This window comes from Esox lucius, chromosome 11 (assembly GCF_011004845.1).
Source record: "Esox lucius isolate fEsoLuc1 chromosome 11, fEsoLuc1.pri, whole genome shotgun sequence".
Lineage (NCBI taxonomy): Eukaryota > Metazoa > Chordata > Actinopteri > Esociformes > Esocidae > Esox > Esox lucius.
The window spans coordinates 25321934-25342171 of record NC_047579.1 but is presented as its reverse complement, the minus strand read 5'-3'; the positions used below and the strand labels follow the sequence as shown (position 1 = coordinate 25342171).

General features: G+C 42.1%; 4 protein-coding genes across 11 annotated transcripts; 2 read left to right on the top strand and 2 right to left on the bottom strand.

The window, feature by feature from the left end:
- Positions 1-558: 558 nt before the first annotated feature.
- Positions 559-5487, bottom strand: mfsd11 (major facilitator superfamily domain containing 11). Its single transcript, XM_010874075.3, has 14 exons — positions 5244-5487; positions 4838-5009; positions 4684-4739; positions 4132-4239; positions 3891-3970; positions 3690-3786; positions 3520-3578; positions 3165-3321; positions 2848-2888; positions 2685-2750; positions 2405-2530; positions 2078-2252; positions 1694-1829; positions 559-1580 (listed from the first exon to the last, which is right to left on the bottom strand). The coding sequence occupies exons 2-14, from the start codon at positions 4931-4933 to the stop codon at positions 1419-1421; spliced, it is 1359 nt and encodes a 452-aa protein (XP_010872377.2). The 5' UTR covers positions 4934-5009; positions 5244-5487; the 3' UTR covers positions 559-1418.
- A 236-nt stretch (positions 5488-5723) lies between these two features.
- On the top strand, positions 5724-9009 carry srsf2b (serine and arginine rich splicing factor 2b). 7 transcript variants are annotated; one of them, XR_828202.4, is made up of 4 exons: positions 5724-6366; positions 6909-7227; positions 8157-8234; positions 8670-9009. XR_828202.4 is itself a non-coding variant. In XM_020051086.2 (3 exons), the coding sequence occupies exons 1-2, from the start codon at positions 5978-5980 to the stop codon at positions 7210-7212; spliced, it is 693 nt and encodes a 230-aa protein (XP_019906645.1). In that variant the 5' UTR covers positions 5724-5977; the 3' UTR covers positions 7213-7227; positions 8157-9009. The 7 variants fall into 7 exon arrangements, 4 of the variants coding, with proteins under 4 accessions (XP_019906645.1, XP_019906646.1, XP_010872376.1 ...); XR_002197458.2 differs by adding an exon at positions 7598-7740 and having other exon boundaries at positions 8157-9009; XR_002197459.2 differs by adding an exon at positions 7598-7740 and having other exon boundaries at positions 6909-7238; positions 8157-9009.
- A 40-nt stretch (positions 9010-9049) lies between these two features.
- Positions 9050-11056, bottom strand: mettl23 (methyltransferase like 23). Of its 2 annotated transcripts, none has more exons than XM_010874072.3 (5): positions 10995-11056; positions 9920-10024; positions 9549-9786; positions 9388-9472; positions 9050-9313 (listed from the first exon to the last, which is right to left on the bottom strand). In XM_010874072.3, the coding sequence occupies exons 2-5, from the start codon at positions 10001-10003 to the stop codon at positions 9148-9150; spliced, it is 573 nt and encodes a 190-aa protein (XP_010872374.1). In that variant the 5' UTR covers positions 10004-10024; positions 10995-11056; the 3' UTR covers positions 9050-9147. The 2 variants fall into 2 exon arrangements, with proteins under 2 accessions (XP_010872374.1, XP_010872373.1); XM_010874071.3 differs by lacking the exon at positions 10995-11056 and adding an exon at positions 10216-10985.
- A 61-nt stretch (positions 11057-11117) lies between these two features.
- Positions 11118-19218, top strand: jmjd6 (jumonji domain containing 6, arginine demethylase and lysine hydroxylase). Its single transcript, XM_010874073.4, has 6 exons — positions 11118-11447; positions 12523-12911; positions 13047-13333; positions 15137-15272; positions 15448-15583; positions 16504-19218. The coding sequence occupies exons 1-6, from the start codon at positions 11319-11321 to the stop codon at positions 16633-16635; spliced, it is 1209 nt and encodes a 402-aa protein (XP_010872375.1). The 5' UTR covers positions 11118-11318; the 3' UTR covers positions 16636-19218.
- The last annotated feature ends 1020 nt before the right edge of the window (positions 19219-20238 follow it).

The following is a 20238-nucleotide window of genomic DNA, read 5'->3' as shown; positions in this document are numbered from 1 at the left end:
CAATTAAAGTAAGTATACTTCCATTTTGTGATTGGACGTACACTCCCATTACGAAATTATTGCATCCCACATCGTGACTCATAGCGTCTCTGGTTGCTGAGCAACAAAGGAAAGGCAGACATCCCATCTCTTCAAATAAGACGTGGTGTTAGAGAATCCCCCCAAGTCTGTATAAAAGAAACACAAAAAAAAAAATATTCGAAATAATATTTTAATAATAAAAATAAACATCATGCATGGGAAAACCTGACACAATTGTAAACTAGATTCAAGTATAAAATCGGGTTCATAATGCATAACAAGTTAGAAATAATTCCCTGAACATCCTATTAGATATTACCTTACATCCAATGGCTCTGGCTCTAGACAATCCTTTTACTTCCAGTTCCTAATTTTTCTTAGAACAACTTAATTTTAAAATCATTAATCCACACAATGACACAACTAATAAATTTGATTATAAACACGTTTCACCAAAGAGAAGAACATAACTTGTAAACCTGGTTTACAAGTTATGTGAAGACCACTGTTTCTCATAGAAGGAAATTAGCCTTATAATCTGAGTTCAGTGTGACATTTTAATAGAGCAATATAACCTTTTAAAGTTTAAACATCAACATCCCAGTCTACATTTTGTGATTCACTTTCATCATCCTCAAGACTTGGTAATACCTTTTGGATATCCTTTTTGACAAAAACCATGTAAGACTAATTCCAATCTGCAATTGTGATGGATATATCAACAAAGAAATGCCTAACATTTACAGCGTTATCATTTATTTAAATGGATTTCACTTATCAATAAGCTAGCATTTTGGTTTTGTGATAATTCATCCCTTTAAGATAAATGCCATCTTACAAGACATTCAGATGCAGTGGACATACATGACACAGTTTAAAATGTGTCAGCTCAACCTGAGCTCACCAATGTGTGTTCAATGTGGGCTTAATCATCTGTTATACATTTTCTTGAAAATAAGTACTAACAGAAAATAATTGTTCAGACTGATAGCTTTGGTGCCAATAAAAAATTAAATAAATGTGTAACATTTCAATGATTACTGCACACTGAAACCAACCACCTGAATGCCTGTAATGAAACAAAAGCCTAGAGAATGAAAATGAACATGAAAAATCCAGTCTCCTGTGCACAAACGATCACTCCAAGTACAGTAAAACATATAGTATTCAAAAGGAAGTGTCTCTTGAACTTGAAAGGCAAAAAAAAATCTATGAAGCTGTCGATGACGCCGCAAAAACAGCACGACTACAGTCTGTTCACCTGGGGCTGAGGTGGGCTTGTCAAACTGTCAGAAGATAGCTCAGGGTTGCAAAGGAGTTAACCTGACCCTGCCCCAAATGATCCACTCAGCTGTGAATAGTTCCACCCAATGTGGACCCCTCCCCCCGCTACTCTGCTATATGCTGTCATAGTCAGTGTCCCGTCTGCTTTTAACCACCATCCATTCAGCCACGAAGAAGGAGAGTGTCCCCAGGAATCCCACGATCACCATGATGAGCAGTTGCCAGTGCAGGAAGAGATAGTTACTGTAGAAGAAGGCCAGGGCTGCTGTGATGGACTGTGGAGTACAAGACCATTGTTAGACGACAGCTACTATGGGGAAATCAGGCCTTGCAGATAACCATACAATTTCTTTGTCTGCCTTTCTGAAATCCACAGAGAACATAGTACCTGGACAAACTTAAAGACCGCAAAGGCAGGAGCGCTGTCCTCCCGGAACATGAATCCCACAATGCTCAGCAGCTGGGTATTAAAACAGCTGTCCCCCAGGCCCAGTAGGAAGCTGCACAACAGAGCCACCTCGATACTGAACACAAATCAAAACACAGCGGGTTAAAGTCGGGGCGGCGGTTGCCTAAGCGCGACACAGTCAGAAATACAGCAGGTCCAAGTCAACAACAGACAGATCAGAATGAAGCCGGGGTGCGTCAAAGCGGACTTAGACACGCGCAACAGTGGGATTCCTCACAAAACCCAGGCAAAGGAAAGACCTTGATGTGACATTAATCTGTGCTCACTGGTACATGGGCCATTTGTGTAGGTCCAGCTTGGTACCTGGGGGTGAGGTAAGCCTTCCCAGGGGTGCCCTCCTCCGGGGCAATAGGGGCATCACTGGCGATGTTCAGGAAGATCAGGTAGAAGGCCACATAGTGGGTGATCATCCCGAGCAGCACGATGGGGTTCCTCCCAAGCCGGTTGGCCTTGTTCAGCATCCCAAACACGCCCCCTCCTGGACGAACAGAGGCACAGCAAACACAGAGGTTCCTGCGTGTCCAACCCACGACTCGGCAACCACATCTGCTTTCCATACCTCGCCTGTATCATGTGATACCAAACAGCCAAGACGTGACTGAGAATCTACGGTGGGAACGTAAGGCTCACCCAGGATCTCTCCTATGCCGATGAAAATGCCTGAGAGCCCTATCAGGCTTTTGGCATCTTCCCCGAATCGCGTCATGGCTCCTATACATGTCCCATACACCCCGCTGAAAAAGGTCAGCTCTAGGCCTGGGGTTGGAGAGGGAGCAAAGGTTCAGAAAACACAATGTCTGGTTACACATTCAAACATAGTAAGTATCAACACATTTAGATCTGTTTATATGTACACAAGGAAGGAAGTGGGGGTGCTCCGATTTTTAAGATGTCAAATTAATTTCCCCACCTGTGTACGCTATGGAGATACTCAGTAGTAGCATTTCTTTAGTGACAGACAACTGCAATGCTTTCTCTGCAAGAAAAACACATCTATCAGCTGAGCTCTGGGATTTTGTATTTTTTGCTGATGCGACAATCAAGTAAACCGCCACCAATAAACTCTGACTCACTGAAAGCATCCAGAGCCTGGGAACAGAGACCTGGAGTTGATCTGCAATGAAGTGAAAGAAATGAATACACGTATTTATGAGACACGGAGGATGACACAAGTATTCATATTCAACATAGATCTAAGCGGGAATACACTGTATTCTACCTTTAGTAAAATGGCAGGTACGCACAAACATACCATATGTACAGCATATCAACATTTGAAATGTGTATCTGCGTGACAATGTGTGACTCTGGACAGTTTAAGGGCAGATGAGGAATTTCCTTAAGATAATTTTTTCCCCATCCTTTGCCTGTCGGCAGACTATGAACTCACACAGCAAGTGAGCCGCTCTCTGTGGACTCAGCCGGGAGTGACTCAGAAGCCTCGGAGGGCGTGGCCTCTGGCTCCGGTCTCTGGATCAGGAAGAACAGGAAGCTTCCCACCAGGCTGATGACAGTGAGAGAGATGAACACTGTCTGACGATCCTTGTCTAGACACACACACACACACACACACACACACATCAGTAACATATGGCCAAAACAATTTCCTCATTATGTGCCAAGGTAATTTAGGGTAGGCCAGATAATTAAAATAAAGAGCCACAGATCCATGTTTAATACCAATACATACATAAAAATAGTAACATAATTCTAGTAAATGTTAAACCAAACCTGAGGATTCATACCTGTTATGTGCACATGACCCTGCCAAGCAAAATAAATATATATGTTCCCAAAGAATAAGCTGCCAAAGGGGAATAGACATGCAGTACATTAGCACATAATCTGCAGTAGAGAGTTAAGCTATGCAAAATTGAGCTGCACTCAATACAGTCACGCTGAAAACCTGAATTACCTGAATTGCAGCAAGGCCCAGAAAATACCACTATTCCTGCCAATGGTGGCGTCTGTAGAGTTGATAGTAAGTAGGTTCCCTTGAGCTGTCCACAATACTAGGCCACAGATAGGACAACATTGAAAGAGATAAGATAGAAGGTTACGTATTGACAGGGGAAAAAAACAAGTCTTTCTTTCTCAAGTAAGAACGTCTTCTTACTTGCAGCCGCTATTCCAACAAACACAGAGGCTGTGTAGAAGGTCCAAGTGAAGGGGTGGATGAACATGGCAATGTATCCGCTGAAATAAATCAAAGTGAACAGCAGTAACATTACAAATAAGCAAATAACAATAAGTACTGAACTTAATGCACACAGAGATAATAGGTCAAGACAAATTTCAGGAAATGTGTATATGCTACAGAGGGTTGATGTAAAGAAAGATTTAAGAAATGGTCTTACCTGTATACTAGTCCGCTAAAAAACATGGACAGTTGGGGTCCAATAACAGCCACTACGGAGGGAGCGATCAGGTTGGATGCAGAGAAAACCCCATAGATGATGGCCATGCTACAAAAACACAAATTAAAACAAATGACAATGTTTACAAATGTAACACCAATATTCTTAGAAAACATATGTAACATTGCTACAAATGTAGGCATTTTATTCTAAGCCACACCAAGTGTGTGTGTGTGTGAGAACAAGAAATATATATGTTTGCCTGCCAAGCCCACAAGTGGAGATGTTAAGATGCCCATAAAGGCCAACTGCACCAATTAAATCCCAGACAAGGCCCTTCAACACCACATTCATATTCATTTAATTTATATAACACAGTACAGTCTGATATTGTATAGAAATTTGAGGCCTATACTGAGATGACTCAATTACCTTGGAGACCCAGATTTGATAAGGCCTTTCTCCTACCTTATGGAGGAAAGATTAGGATCTCCCAACAGTTCTAATCTAGATCATAACCAGAGCCTAAACAAAGTAACAGTATTTAATTACCTTGTGTATCCACTCCCATGAAATTCAGTGCTGTTGAAATTCTTAATCACAGTTTGCTGAAAAAGCAAGAGATAAAAAATTTAAAATCATGCTCAACAGAAGTTTTCTAAAGTGGTCTGGCATTAATATTTATTGTTTTTCAGTTCAACTATACCTCTATATTGCCGCATGTTTGGAAAGCAGTAAACATGAACATGAAACCAAAGCCCAGAATGATGATGTTCAAGAATGTCTTTCCCTCTGGACCCATATTTGCTGCAATGTTATACTATAATGTTACTTAATGAAATCGGTAATTCCAAAAACCTCTGAAGGCAACAGCTCATCTGAAAAATAACCGAATTAGAATGTATTAACAAATCTGTAGAAAGGTTGGGAAATAATAACAATGCTTTCAATATTAGCTAATATTGTTCAAACAAACAACACATACAGATACATAATAATTGACCGTTAGAGTCCCAAAAATATGGTTAGACATTTAACAATAGCTTATATACCTATTTAAATAAAGGTATATTAAAATGCATTTTTTGTTTACTTGACAAAAAACAACTTACCGAGTTGGGTACTGCACTGTCCTGCCTGTATTCCTTGTTTGAGCAAGCTACATACCTGTCAAAAGAACAACGATTTGTGTTGATACCAGATTAGCACAAATCCTAGAAAAAAAACGCTATTAGTCATACATGATGTAGTAAGCTACGACACTTTCTTCCCGTGTAGTGTATAAATGTCTGAATGATTTTTTTTTTACAGTTAACGAAACTGTTTGTCATGTGAGATAATCAGCTGACATTATGCACATGCCGCATAGCCTATTGGGAAACAGAGTGTATTTGCTTAGTATGACATTACGAACTTTTCCGGATCAAAATAAAACTAAGAATTACATCGAACATTTATTTTCCTGTGTGTGTCCTAAATTATTTTTATTTAATATAAGATGTTTTGGTGTTTTGAATTTCTATTAAAAACGTGCAATAAGAAAAAATATATTGGTTCCACTCCAAATAAATTCACTGCGTTCCTTCCATAATCTCATTTGAACAAGGAGGAGCTAGGGGCAACAGCTTGTACCAACAAACGGTTGGTGCTGAGAAAATCGTCGTATAGATTGAGTTATATATTGTCTTTTTTTCAAGAAAACTCGACATATTGCAGTCAATGAGTTTTAGTACGACTATTTTTAATCAAAATTGTTAAGCGGCGATCGCGTTTTCCATCTAATTTTCTAAATCACTACGTGTTTGTTAGCTAGCTTACGTCGTTAGCTAGACTAGCCATCTGCACGATGAGTTACGGTAGGCCCCCGCCCGATGTTGAGGGCATGACTTCTCTTAAAGTGGACAATCTGACGTATCGAACCTCACCAGAGACCCTTCGTCGTGTTTTCGAAAAGTATGGTAGGGTTGGAGATGTTTACATTCCCCGAGATCGTTATACTAAAGAAAGCAGAGGGTTCGCCTTTGTGCGATTCCACGACAAGCGGGACGCAGAGGACGCAATGGACGCGATGGACGGTGCTGTGCTGGACGGGCGGGAACTGCGAGTTCAGATGGCCCGCTACGGACGTCCCCCCGATTCTCACCATGGAGGTGGTAGCGACCGTGGAGACCGTGGTGACCGTCGACGTGGAGGTGCTCCCCGGAGGTACGGGGCTGATAGCCGACGAAGTAGGAGGTAAGAGCAGAGCACATGGTTAAGTCGTTGCTCTAGCTCTCCTTCGATTAGCTAATTTTACTTACTACTCGTGGTAGCGTTTCCATTTATGTTGAACAAACTAGCTATGGTTAGTTAGCTAAAATGCATGATGTTTGTGTTGGAACTTTAACACTGTATTGCCTTTCTTACATACATTATGTAAAACTAAGTTGCCACCATTACGCGCGTGTTACATCGGCCTTATACGCTCCGCCCCCTGATGTTTCGAAAACTCCAGTTTCGGATTTGCTGATTATGATCCCAACCGCTGAATGGGTACAAGCGTCTCCGTGGTGAATTTATTTAAAAATATAAAATTTCTGTACAATAGTGTATTTCACCAATGAGTTATTTTAACTTTTCATAATCTGTAGTTATGAAATGTTATGAGACTGACCATTTGATCTCCCTGTCCATAGCATGCCCTTTTTAATCAGTAAGTTGATGGTGGAAATAAGTTAGCAAATTATTGTGGTTGGTGCTAACTTGACACAAGTAATTTACTGAAACTTTTCCTTCAGTCCCAGGCGTCGCAGGCGCAGCAGATCCCGGAGCAGGAGCCGATCAAGGTCCCGCAGCCGCTCCCGCTACAGCCGATCAAGGTCCCGGTCCTACTCCCGCTCCAAGTCCCGTACACCTCAAAGAGACAAGGCAAAGTCCCCGTCCAGGTCCCGCTCCAGATCCAAGTCTCCAAAATCCAAGTCTAAGTCCAAGTCAAAGTCCCGCTCCAGGAGCCACACCCCTGCTGACCGAGGGTCCCGCTCAAGGTCCAGATCCAAGAGCCAGCCCAAGTCACCTGGAGAGAATGGAGCCGAAACCCCGTAGATGACTGAAGAAATGGTAGGCATTAGGTGAGGAGAGTGGGAACTCCAGAAACCTCAATGACTTGTGTGGGATGTTACTTAGGGATACTATTTGAGTTGGATTTGCACAATATCTTTCAATAGGGGGGGGGGGGGGTGTAAAACCAAGCTTTTATACAATCCTTTTACACCTCAAATGGTTATAATGTAACACTGGGCATGGCATAGAGGATGGCAAACATTTGTTAGTTTTTATTTTACATCCATGTCATGGATTTGACTCACCACATTTTACTGTGTCCTGCCCAGTGTTTCTGATTTCATTAGTTTAGAGGTCTGTATGGTATTTGCGAATACATTTTGAACGAAACGTGTTCATAAAAAAATCTGGAATTCTCTCCTCCAAGCTGCGGAATCCTGTTTGCAAAAGAGGAGTTTGAGGCAGTATGAGCAGTTAGTGAGCTGGGTGTGTGAGCTGTCCGGGCACCTGCTGCTGTTGGGGGTTGCTATGGAGCAGGCCGGTTGCAGTCAGTGTTGGGGTGGCGTTGAGGTACGTCTGCAGGACAATGGACCGGCCTTGCATTGTCCTCCAGGTCATGCGCTCAGCCTTTTGGGGCAAATACTTACATTTCGGAGGGAAACATGGTTTGTCTGACCTAGTTGCTCATGACAAATCGTATTTTGTGAAGCCTGGGTGTTCCTGGGTTCCTTTGAACCGACTATTTCCAACCATCAGAAGTTGGTTTGCATAGTTTTAATTAGCTAACTAACATAAAGGCTAGTGTCCTAATAGTATGGGGTCAAAGGTGCTGTGCACCAAGTTGGCTTTACATTGCCAGCTGAGTATCATACATATGGCCTGGAGGTGTCTCCATCTGAAGGGAGGGTTTCAAATTCATTACTAGAGGTTTAAACAAAATGGAGGTGCATCTCTTTCTAACATCTTGTCTTTTCAAAAAATTTCAGATGACACCAATGGGGACGTCACGTTGAAGTTACTTCAGACTGAGGACCCCGTCCATACAATGATTTCTGGTGTAAAAGGTTATTATAGTATCTTGATCTGAAGGCTTTGTCTTTTTTTTTTTTGTGCCTAGAATAGCCATGTCTTTACGCAATGTAAAAAAAAAAAGTACCTGATGGTCTTTTGAGGTAATGGGATAAAACGAAATGCTATTAAATGTACAGCATTGGAATTTTCAGTCTCTGAAACTGTCATGGTGAACATTTGATGACATTGCTTTTACCACTCTTATTTTGGTTTTCATGTGGAGAGAACATGTTCAGGAAGTTAATAGGGATGGTGAAAGGCCATTGAAGAAGTTTAATGTGAGGCTCCAAACTCAAGGCAGGCATTCAAAAGCTTTTAGAACGAAAAGAACCCCGCAATGGTTTACTTGCAAGTGAACATTGCTGTTAGGTTGGCCTTTCTATTTCATTGTGATTCTAATCTTCTCTCTTGTATTTTTTGTGCACTAGGCGCAGTTGTGTAGCAGTTGCGTATTGCTGGTTAGCTGTTAAGGTGGCGTGTTGCAGTGCTTGGCTGTTTCCAGTGTTCTCCAGAATACTCCTGTGCCTACCATGCTGTGGTGGCCAACCTAAGTGGCTGCTACAAATACACCATCGGTAGAATGCTTATCTTCCAACACTTTTTAAAAATGTTCTCCCAATTTTTGGTGCACTAATGGTGCTGTTTTTGTTCATTCTGTCAAACAGAACACATGCATTCTGTCTTGCCCTTTGTGCATTCCTCTTCCCCCCTTGCAAGAGTCTTCTCAGTCAAATGTGAGTGCTAATAAAGATTTGATGTTTTCTCTAACTTTTGGGTCAGACTTCATGAATGAACTGAACACAACATTCCTTGTTATATGCTTTTATTTTTTAGAATGTTATCATTGCTTGGAATTTCTAATTCCTTGCTGGCAGTAACTGAAGTGTAACTCTGATTACCATACATTCACTTAGATTCTGCGCTTCCCTTGCATGTAATAATCATCATTTGTACAGAGTGGCTTCCGGGGAGTTTAAATCCAGTTAGATCTTTGCTGTTGAATTTCTCCAGTGGAATGTTATTACAGTTCAAGTTCCATTTGTGCAGCAATGCCTCAATAGACCAGTCAGCACTGAAATTAGGAAAATAAAATTATTCCATCCATTTTATTAAAATGTGCTGACTAACTAGTTGTAAAAAGCGTACCTTCTCTCTTGGTAGGTTGTCCAAATTTGGGCTTTGGGGTTTCTCCTCAAGAGGTAGGATATTGTTACAAGAACACTTTCAAAATCTGAAAGAAATGTCATGAGTTTCAGATAGGCACAAAAACCACCTCACTCCCCCAGGGAAACGTCATGTGATCTCACCTTCAGGCTCATAAAAAACATCCGATCCCAAGATAATGTCCAATGAAGGAAGGAGGAGAAGCTCTGGAGACACTTCTCCCCATGTAATCCCAACCACTACAACATTGGGCAGATCATTTACTTCACAGGTGCGCCTACAATTGTCTAGGCAGAGTGGAAGTTCTGCATTGTCTGACAAGATCACCTGTGCCCCACACTTGGCTGCCACCACGCCAGGTAAACTGACGCCAGCTCCAAGCTGTAAAAAAAAGTCTTTCAATAGTGTAGAATCGACACATTCTTGTGTGTACAGTAAACGGGTTATCTAATAACATAGTGTAGACCATAGATTGGCTCACTGGAGTGTATTTTGAAGTTGGTCATTACGTTACCTCCAGCACTCTTTTGTGCAGCAGTTCTTCTCTACGCGTCCACGCATACTGTGCTAGCACTACTGCACAAGGCCAGACATACATTCCATATTGTGGATCAAGGACCTGCAGAGGACAGATTGTTTGGTTAACATGAGTAACCAAAAGGTTTAAAATGCATGGCTAAATGTCATGTATTTTGTATATCACCACAAAGGATTTAGCGTGAGGGTGAATTACAACATTGTGTCCATTCGAAGGCATGCAAAGTTAGCAACTGTACTCTAAATGGGTAGTATAAAATGTGCGCCAAAAACCTCTGGAATGGAAACGTTCAGCGAATGCATTGTGTCATCCTTGTATTCTTCAAACGTGAATAGCTTCTGCACTATGTTTGGGATCTCACTTGGTCTGTTTTCCATTTTACCATTCCATTTGTTAGTCGGGTTTGATCATTTCAGATATCAAACAATATGTACATTGAGTATAATAAAAAAAACTTTTACGAAAAAACGTACGCTAACGTGTCTAGATGGAACCCATTATTCTGGCGGGAAGACGTATGCTAAATTATATCCAATGAGTTTCCTCGGATGTACAAGTCTTCCGGACGTAGCAAATGAGCTTAATATGGTTCTCTCGAGGGGCGGGCTTTTAATAGAAAAACGTTTGGAGTTTGGTTGTAAGAGCACAAGATGACATAGAGTAGGATAGAGGGCGCATTTCTAAACATACCTTTCCCCATTGAGGTCTTCCGCCATTTTAAAGTAGTGAACTAATCAGAACCAAACAGTGAGTGTAGAGTAGTGAGATACGGTAAAATTGTTTCTCTCATAAATAATCCATAATTCAGTGGACAGGCAATCATGGCAACTTCATCAAGCACAAATCCTGTAATCGGGTCTAACGGTTGTATCACGGGGTACTCAATACGCATACCATCAAATTAAATTACTTAAAGTTAGGTGTTTTTTTAACATTGTCGTTTCGAAATCACCCTTTTTTTAACAACTAAAACAATGGATTGAAAGTCAATGTCAAAACGGCCTTTTTAATTCCAAAGGCCTCTATCATACTCTATGAGTAGCAAACTTACTGCTTCGCTTATTTCCTCCGACCAGCTTCCTGCCAGGTCGTCCTCACTACTAAAAGTGTGCGTAGAACGACATATTCATTTTTATGGAAAACGCATCATGTTTCGGTAAAATTCATAAACATTGTTTACGGTTTAAGTTCAATTCCAGTGTTACTGGCCGCTACGCTGAATAGCTAACTCAAGCGCAACTAATGTTAGCGTCACTCAATAACTTAGGTAGCAAGTGAGCTCCTAGCTAATGTGTTTGCTTACACACACCAGTCCAGCTAACTAGCTAGTTACATTGGATAACGCAAGACAACTCCTTACGTATAATTTAGAGGAATGAACCATAAGAGTAAGAAGAGGATCAAAGAGGCGAAGCGGAGCGCCAGACCTGAGCTGAAGGACTCTTTAGATTGGACGAAACATAACTATTGCGAGACTTTTGATCTGTCACACCGAACAGTGAAGGTAAACTGTCGGCTAGCGAGCGCGCTAGCCATGCTAGTTCTCAACACGTCGTTTCACATTACAAAACCAGTGCGGATGGTCACGTAGGCTGTTTTCAACACATCGCCCTTTGCACTGTCAGATTTCAGTCCGCACTTAGAAACATTGTGATCCCAGTGTATTCACAATAATCGTCTGTGGTGTCAAATTGTAGATACTTTGTAAACTCATGAAAACTGCTTTTGTGTTATTAACGCTTGCATTTAAGTATATTTACCAGTTACCACCAACAGGTAGCTGGCCCATTGAAGTTAGCGGCCTACGGTCTCTCAGATCCATGTGCTCAAACCCAATATTATCAATCCGCTCTTTTAATGTCATAAGAACATTTTAATGGCATGTCTGTGGGGATTATTGTCCTTGTACATATTTCAATAATTAAATATGCCCGTTAGTAGGTTTTTTATTTGGTTCCATGTGGGGCACTGAGTGATTACAAATTGTGTCCAGAGGAGATTTCATATTGTCACAAGTGTTATGAAAGACTGCAGTTCGTGTTTAAGAATACCTTTGAAACTCATCGGTTAGGGCGTGATGTCCTATAGCTCAACTAATAAAATAAAAGTGTAGTCCTTTCTCTTTTGGTCAGAGCTTTGTCTGCAATATTTTAGACAGTGTCATTCCAAGATCGGACAGTCAGTCTTCCTCTATAGGTCAGATCCCTATTTTTCCTTTGGGGTCTATATCGTTTTTTATTGGAAACTGTATCTGGTAGCCAAAAAAGTATTGTGTACTAACCTAATAAAAATAGATTTTCCCTGGGATTTAGTTTTGTAAAAGCTACTTAACCTGAATCCCCAAGACCCATTCTGTGTGAGCCAATGACTCTCAGTGCTAAACAAGTCAGGAATCCCCTTTTATATTTTCTTGAATTCAGTGCAGTGATTGATGTTGGGAGAATGACTTATAAAATATTTGAAGTGGCCGTGCATTCACGAAGGTCCTCAGCCCTCCCTGCCACAACCCAACACCCTATTTTCGTTTGCCTGCCTTTTATCACTCATCCTACCATACGTCTGCTGTACGTGTCTCACAGGACAATGTCGAGCGCGTGGACACTGTGCGTCTCAGCGCCGAAGAGTTCATCCAACGCTTTGAGAGGCCCTACAAGCCTGTGGTATTGCTCAACTGTCAGGACACCTGGCCCGCGCGTGAGAAGTGGACCACGGAGCGGCTCAAGAGGAAGTACCGCAACCAGAAGTTTAAGTGTGGCGAGGACAACGACGGTTACTCTGTGAAGATGAAGATGAAGTACTATGTGGAGTACATGGAGTCCACGCGGGACGACAGCCCGCTCTACATCTTCGACAGCAGCTACGGTGAGCACGCCAAGCGCCGTAAACTGCTGGAGGACTACAATGTGCCGGTCTACTTCAGGGACGACCTGTTTCAGTTCGCCGGGGAGAAACGTAGGCCCCCCTACAGGTAAAAAACAAAACAAAAGAGCCATCATTTAAGTATTGGTTTGTTCAGTGAAGTAGCTGACACCTAATTGTTTATGTTGGGTATAGTTGAACTGAGTTGAGTAACACGTGTCCTCTGTACTTTGCGTCCTCTCAGATGGTTTGTAATGGGTCCTGCCCGCTCTGGCACTGGCATTCACATTGACCCGCTGGGCACGAGCGCCTGGAATGCCCTGGTGCAGGGCCACAAGCGCTGGTGTCTGTTCCCCACCCACACCCCCCGGGAGCTCATCAAGGTGACCCGAGACGACGGCGGCAACCAGCAGGACGAGGCCATCACCTGGTTCAGTGTGGTGTACCCGCGCACCCAGCAGCCCACCTGGCCCGCCGAGTTCAGACCCCTGGAGATCCTGCAAGGACCAGGGGAAACCGTCTTCGTCCCTGGTCAGTGGGTCCCCGCCACGTTGTGGGCATGTGGTCAGATCATTGGGGTCCTCATTCACGATCATGTAGAAATAGGGCAGACCAGAAAGTGTTTTTAAAAGATCTTTGTGAAAAGATATGTGCCGTGAGTGAATATGTAGATTGTAGCTGTATTAGAAGTAGAGCCACTGATTTTTCAACACTGATACTTGTTATTGGGAGACCAAAAATGCCTAAAATACATTGTCAGAGTTCATGTTTCAGAGCTAGTAAGATGCGCTTCTTGATACTTGATCAATTAATGGCAAATCGGTTTTTGTGCCGAAAGGCAGGAGGGCAGTGCCCGCATATCCTGTTCAATTACCGGAAAGCACTTGCTTGGTTTCTGTGTTTTTGCCTGAGTGGGCATGCATTTATATTCCATAGTAAATACATTTTAGATATCAACAACCGAGGCATCTTTGCCATAACAATACCTGACTATATCTTTAGTCATTTCAGTAGTTCATAATATGTATAGCTTAATGACCCTTAACCAATTACAATCCCAATGAGATACCTAACATCTAGTACAGACTGCTTGGTTATTCTATCATTATTATCATTAAATTATATTCTTTACACCACCGAAGGTGTCAGCTTAATCTCAGGAGTGTGTAGACCTGAAGTCAAACAGTGCACAGCAACATAAGCATTGCAATAAGCTCTGCTGGCACAGGTATTAAAGCCCTGCTTAATTGAAGTGGTAAAGAGTCAGCTGCCTAGTTGTTCACCACCTTTATACTTTCAGCTCAATCAAATCATAGACTTAGTTGTACTTGCTTGCAAATTAAATCGTTCCTGCGCTTTATCATTACCATGACAATGGTGTAGCCAAGGCACCGTACAGGGGTGTGGCGTCTCAAGCTTATCAATGAAAAGATAAATGTAAGGCTTTATTATGAAGCAATGTAAAATGTACTTCTGACTGACCGAAAATGACTGTGGTCACTAAAATGGTCCAATTCTGAAACTATCATTTCAGAAACGGAATGGAAACAAAACCATATACAAATTATCAGCCGATCACTCAACCTCTATTTTGTAGGCAATTTATATACTTTATGTATTCATATTCTTTTACTATGTGAAGTTTCCCATTTCTAACACACAAAGAAAAGCCAACAAAACCATGGCAGGCAGCAACAGTGTATCAAATGGTTGGATGCAGTTTCTCAAAAATAGCACCGGTCAGATCATATATGCAATTACTGTTGACCTGAAGTTGGTTGATATGGGCCACGTCTAGTTAAATCCTTCCTGTGCACAACAGATTAACTGGTTTTGCTCTCCATGAATATCATCATGTAATGTAACCGCTGTACTTCAAACTCTGTGCTGGTTAGTGATGGACATTATGTGTCACTAGTCCATGGGCCAGAGGGACAATTTCTCTGTCCACTTAGGGGTGGATGTCCGGGGTAGCGACCTGCTTGATACTGGGTGTCTGACTGGAAAAGGGAATGAAACGCCACTCCATTTGTATATGGTCCAGAGCTTGGATTTTTCTTTTAAACCTTTGAAGACCACTGGTATATGAATGATGCCAAACAATGTTTTTGTTACAAAACATTTTGTCAAACAGTTGATATTGGACAAATGAAGGTAGGTCTCTCCCTGTTTGGTCAAACCGAATGAAAATGGTAGGGACCTTTCTGAATGTATCAACTGTTTGACCAAATGTTTTGCTAATGAAATGTAATCTTTGGTGGAAGAGTTTTTCTTCAGTTGTTTTGCTGTCTCTGTGTTGTTGAGCTCAGTCCTTCTCTGTTGCTTGTTCTCTAGGTGGCTGGTGGCATGTGGTTCTCAACTTGGACACCACCATCGCTATCACTCAGAACTTTGCAAGCACCACCAACTTCCCCATCGTTTGGCATAAAACAGTGCGCGGCCGGCCCAAACTATCCAGGAAGTGGTATCGGTAAGCACTCCCAACAGACCCTAACCTCCACAGATGTTTAGTGTTTTTGTTTTCACCTGATTCCAGGAGCACCTGATTGCATTAATCAGAGGGTTGAGGATTAGTTGTCTAGTTGAACGTGTGTCAGTATAGGGTAAAAACAATTATTTTCCTACATGAATGGTCTCTGTTCCAGGATCCTGAAGCAGGAGAAGCCCGACATGGCAGCCCTGGCAGACAAGGTGGACCTCCAGGAGTCCACTGGCATCGCCTCAGACAGCTCCAGTGACTCCTCCTCTTCCTCCTCCAGCTCCTCTGACTCTGATTCCGAGGTACACCCTGTTACCTTGAAGAACACGTTGTGCGGTTTACATGGCAGACGCTGTTTTCCAGTGGCACATACAGGAGTAGATCCGCTGTTTTGTGTACTCTGATGTATTGTTCCCCGTTTTAAACTGTATGTTGGGTCCATAATGCCCACTTTAAACACTAGTTTTTCCGGTGGTCTAGCTGAATCTATAGGGCTGCTAAGAGCCAATGTGCAAAGTGTTTTCCCATGTAAGGGCAAAGTAGGTGTTTTTAAGAAATTCAAAATGGTTTGATTTTTTTCAATATTCCCACTTGACTATTCATGGTGTTTTATAACACCAATCTTAAAGGTTTGATGTGGTCTGTAGACATTCTGAATGCCTTTAGACTGAACAATTTGTTTTGTGGAGCAAGTACTGGAATGGGAGGAATTACAAGAAGTTGCTTTGCGCATAGTGGCTTCGGAAAGTATTCACACCCCACTGTATGAGCGATTCCTTACTTCAACATGCACACATACAGTTCTGTATAATGTCCAAGGCAGGACATAAACCTGCTTTAAATTTCAAGTGAATATTGATGCACCGGGGGGCAGAGAAACGTTTCTGAAGCGGAGGAAACTTGGTTAATATCTACTCTCATTTGACCAATCTGCCCTTCAGTCATCTCCAGTTACTCATACATATCAGCGTGGGGGGGGGTGGAGGTTGGCTGTTCTTTTTGGGTAAGGGTTTGTAGGCCCTGCCTTCACCTAGATGGATTCAATATTGTATTCTGCTGATTTGGGTGTTCCATTGGTAAAGCAAGAACACCTCTTTCACCAACTGTGTGTGCATATAGCATGTACAAATGGTAACTGGCGTTTACCACACCACCTTATTATGTAGTGGATGTTATGCGTTTTAGCCGGAGAGATGAATCTCCTCTCCTTCCTCCTCTGCAGGCCGAGTCGGGCTCGGAAGGGGATGCCATGTCCCACCGGCGAAAGAAGAGGAGGACGTGCGGCGTGACGTCCAATGGAGACAGCAGAACGCAGGACGACTGTGTCAGCAAAGAGCGCAGTTCCTCCCGGTGACCCCCCCCCCCCTCCCTTCCCCAACCTCTTCAGAAGGCCACGCCCACGGGGACTCTCACGTAGAGCCGCCGTTTTTATTTAATTGTTTGTCTTTAGAGGAGTGCCGGCGGCCCTCTGTCTGTCGGCCAGATAAGAGGGTTGCCTTGGAGACAGTCGAGCCCCGGGCCTTGATTCGAGATCTCCCCTGAGGCGTGGACCTGCTGGAGATCAATCAGCCACCGCTCAGCTTCTAGTCAAAGTCTATCTATTATCGCTGTTGCTTGTGGAGGGTGTGAAGAGCAGTACTTCAGTGCGACAGAGGTGTGTTGACTTGGGGAGAGCTTGGGGGCCATCGTTCACCTTTACACCAGGTACTGTGGCTGAGCCCATCAGGCCGACCTTTCAATTGCAGTCCCATGGTCTTATGACGCTCAGTTGGGATTTTTAATTTTTTTTATTTTTTACAGACAGTGAGATTTCCGATTGGATGGATAGATGTTTTGGATTTACTTTGCAGTAAAGTGGATGCCAGTTGACTTTTACTAAAGATTTGAAATGTTAGACATGAGTGGAAGGAACAATTAGGTCTTAGTCCAAAATAGCCAGTGATGATTTTTTCTCTCTCTTGGTTAGGTATATCACATTTCTGCATCTGTCCTCTGAGCTTCTTTAACTACTTGTAGTTAAATGTATACCTGTATTTGTTGATTAAAAAGCTAGCAAATCAACAATCCACAATGAAGACTATTTACCCGATCCAAAAAGCAACAAGGTATTTAACACTGACCTTTGTCCTTTATAAAATGTATGTCACTTCTGGTTCAGATTGCTAATGTGTAACTAGTGAAGCAGATATATCAAGCCCATCTCATCCAGCAACCACTACAAAGGACAAGTGTTCCCCTGACTGATTTAACTGGTTTTGCTTAACATTCGGGAAGCTAAACCTTGTGGGAGGAAATTGCTTCTACCACTGCACCTAAGCACTAACGTGGCTCATTTGAACCACTCCAGTTGTGCCACAGATGAATGTCCAGCTAAGCGTTTACCAACATCGCCTGATTACAAATAGCTCTTACTTAAATGTTTCCCCTAATTCAACCCACAAATGGTTTTCCTCCACATTTCTGGCACACTTAATGAGACAATGGAGACGTCAGTAGTGATGCATCTCGTCTGAATGGGAGCCATGTGCTGTTGTAGTATTTTATTTGGAACCCCATTAGTTATAGCCAAAGCCAGCAGCTAATGTTCCTGGGATCCACACACAATATCCTGAAATCCTGCAACAGGCACAGGTCCAGTAGAAAGCTGTAATAAACAGAATGTTAAGATCAAATCAAACAACCCGCTTAGCCTAGAGGCTGGTTTCCCAGAAAAATACCTTTGCAGGTCTAAAATCACTTTGAATAAAGAGTCTCGATCACATATGCCTTTGAGTCCAGGAGTAGGATTAGCCTCTGTTTGGAAAACGAGCCCGAGGTGTTTGGTCTCTCGCTGAACCACAGTATATATTCTGATCTCACACAGTAGGGGGCACTAATGCCTGAATTGTCACTAACTTGGCACTTGTGCATGTCTTGTGTACAAATTATGGCTGGCACAGGGAGAAGTATGTTTCGTAGGCCTTGTAGATGCACGTCTTACTCTTATTTCCCTGTTCAGTGCAACTAGGGTTTATGGAACTGATACATTAACATTTTATTTGACATTTTATACATTTATTTGAGTGGGCATATAGATCGCCAGGAAAGACTAAATCCAAGTGGCTTCTAGGCTCTGTGGCATTTTGCTCTATAATTCAATGGCTTTCTATAGTCTGTGTGAAATCTAGCAAAAGCAACCAACGCATTACTGTTCAGCAAATGTGATGTGAATGCAGATTCTGCTTGTATAACTTTCTTCTCTGGTGTTAACATGGAGTCAAGTGAAAACAACAGTTTCTTGTGTTTTAAAATGGTGACCTTGTCATCGGAAATGATTGAACGCGTTTTACAATGTGAGAATCGCTGTATGTGTAGAAGTTGTTTTCATATGTCTTTCGACAAAGTGCCTATAAGCACCAATTAATACTGTCACTGGCCTGAAAGTCTGTTTTTGTGATTGTCGCACTTCAGATAAGAGGTTGTGTTGTTACTTGAGGTCAATGCATCCGGTGTAGGGGTTGTGTTTAACCAATTGCATGCTGACCTCATGTCATCGTTTAGCACTGTCATCGTCTCTGGGGTGATGTCAGTCACATAGTGCCTTGGATATGCCGAGGGAAAGATCTGAACCAGTAGCCTACACGATTACATCTCAGTGATCTAATGTGGTTTCCTTTGGTCATCTTCCCTTCAACTGCTCTGATCTCAAACTACAGGACTACTGAAGTATGGAACCCTTTACTGGAGGTTCCAGATTTCACCTGTCCTGTCTGTTCATATTGGGGCCGGTGATGGACAAATGAGATGAAAAGAGACGAGGCCATTTTAAAATATTCTGATGCACACGTTGACATTAACCTGAGGAAAGTTACTACATGAATATTGTTGAAGTCAATAAATTGTTTCTTATGTATCGACATGTTTGTATATGTTTCATTCTACATTGCTATAATTTCATCCTAATTGATCAGATTGTTCCGACAGCTCATTTATAACATTCAACTATCCATAAAGCTAGCTTTGGCCTACCCTAACCTAAATCCTAACTCTATTCTCAAACCTAACTGATACACTGTAGCTTATCAGTAGAGTTGCAATTGTTCATTCGTTTTGGGTTTCAAATATGACTAAATTAAGGGCATGATTATGCATGTTTTCTTTTGACATGACAGAATTAAATTTAAAGGGGGGGGTGAAGCAGATTTTGAAAATGTTCTGTGGTGGGATACACGAGTGACCTTGACAAAGGTTGTCTGTAGAGATACGGACATAAGCCCACTAACAAATGTGCATTTCCTCAACCACTTGGTTTCTTATGGGTTTCAGGTTCACAAAGCGTATTTAGGATACATCAATAACCGGGTGCTTCAAATCCTGAATGCTGATTGTGGAGTGCCTGGACACAGCACTTGGTCATTAATTGGCTGACAGATGTGGTATATACACTGTGTGCGCAATTATTAGGCAAATCGTATTCCTCATATATTTTATTGAACAAACACAATGCTCTCAATTAATCCAAAATATAATTGAACCTCAAACCTGAATGTTTAACAAAGGAAGCATTTGTTTTGATCTTTCTCAGGGGAATACATAAGTGTGCAGAATTATTAGGCAACTAAATTACAAAAACATTCTCCAACTCACTTGATTATTCTCAATTTTTAGAGTGAGTGCAACAAATGAAAATTAAAATTTCTGGCCTTTCAAAAATATTCAGTGACCGATTTAGCCACCCTTTCAATAACTGCCATGAGCCTTCCATCCATGTAGTCTGTGAGTTTCTTGATCTGTTCACGATCAACTTTCGCTGAGGCAGCAACCATAGTCTCCCAAATGCTGTTCAAAGAGGCGTATTGTCTTCCCTGACTGTAAATCACACGTTTGAGAAGGGTCCAGAAGTTCTCAATAGGATTTAAGTCAGGTAAGGAAGGGGGGCAGGTCATTATTCGGGCATCTTTGAGGCCCTTGCTTGCTA

Excerpts from the sequence above, each read along its gene's own strand:
- jmjd6 (XM_010874073.4), top strand. The coding sequence starts at position 11,319 with ATGAACCATAAGAGTAAGAAGAGGATCAAAGAGGCGAAGCGGAGCGCC. Across the intron at positions 11,448-12,522 it reads TGTCACACCGAACAGTGAAG|GACAATGTCGAGCGCGTGGA; the intron begins GTAAACTGTCGG and ends CGTGTCTCACAG. Across the intron at positions 15,273-15,447 it reads CTATCCAGGAAGTGGTATCG|GATCCTGAAGCAGGAGAAGC; the intron begins GTAAGCACTCCC and ends TCTCTGTTCCAG.
- mettl23 (XM_010874071.3), bottom strand. The coding sequence starts at position 10,320 with ATGGAAAACAGACCAAGTGAGATCCCAAACATAGTGCAGAAGCTATTC. Across the intron at positions 9,787-9,919 it reads TGCACAAAAGAGTGCTGGAG|CTTGGAGCTGGCGTCAGTTT; the intron begins GTAACGTAATGA and ends TTTTTTTTACAG. Across the intron at positions 9,473-9,548 it reads TGTTTTTTATGAGCCTGAAG|ATTTTGAAAGTGTTCTTGTA; the intron begins GTGAGATCACAT and ends CATTTCTTTCAG.
- srsf2b (XM_020051086.2), top strand. The coding sequence starts at position 5,978 with ATGAGTTACGGTAGGCCCCCGCCCGATGTTGAGGGCATGACTTCTCTT. Across the intron at positions 6,367-6,908 it reads GATAGCCGACGAAGTAGGAG|TCCCAGGCGTCGCAGGCGCA; the intron begins GTAAGAGCAGAG and ends CTTTTCCTTCAG.
- mfsd11 (XM_010874075.3), bottom strand. The coding sequence starts at position 4,933 with ATGGGTCCAGAGGGAAAGACATTCTTGAACATCATCATTCTGGGCTTT. Across the intron at positions 4,740-4,837 it reads AAACATGCGGCAATATAGAG|CAAACTGTGATTAAGAATTT; the intron begins GTATAGTTGAAC and ends TTGCTTTTTCAG. Across the intron at positions 1,830-2,077 it reads AAGGCTTACCTCACCCCCAG|TATCGAGGTGGCTCTGTTGT; the intron begins GTACCAAGCTGG and ends ATTTGTGTTCAG.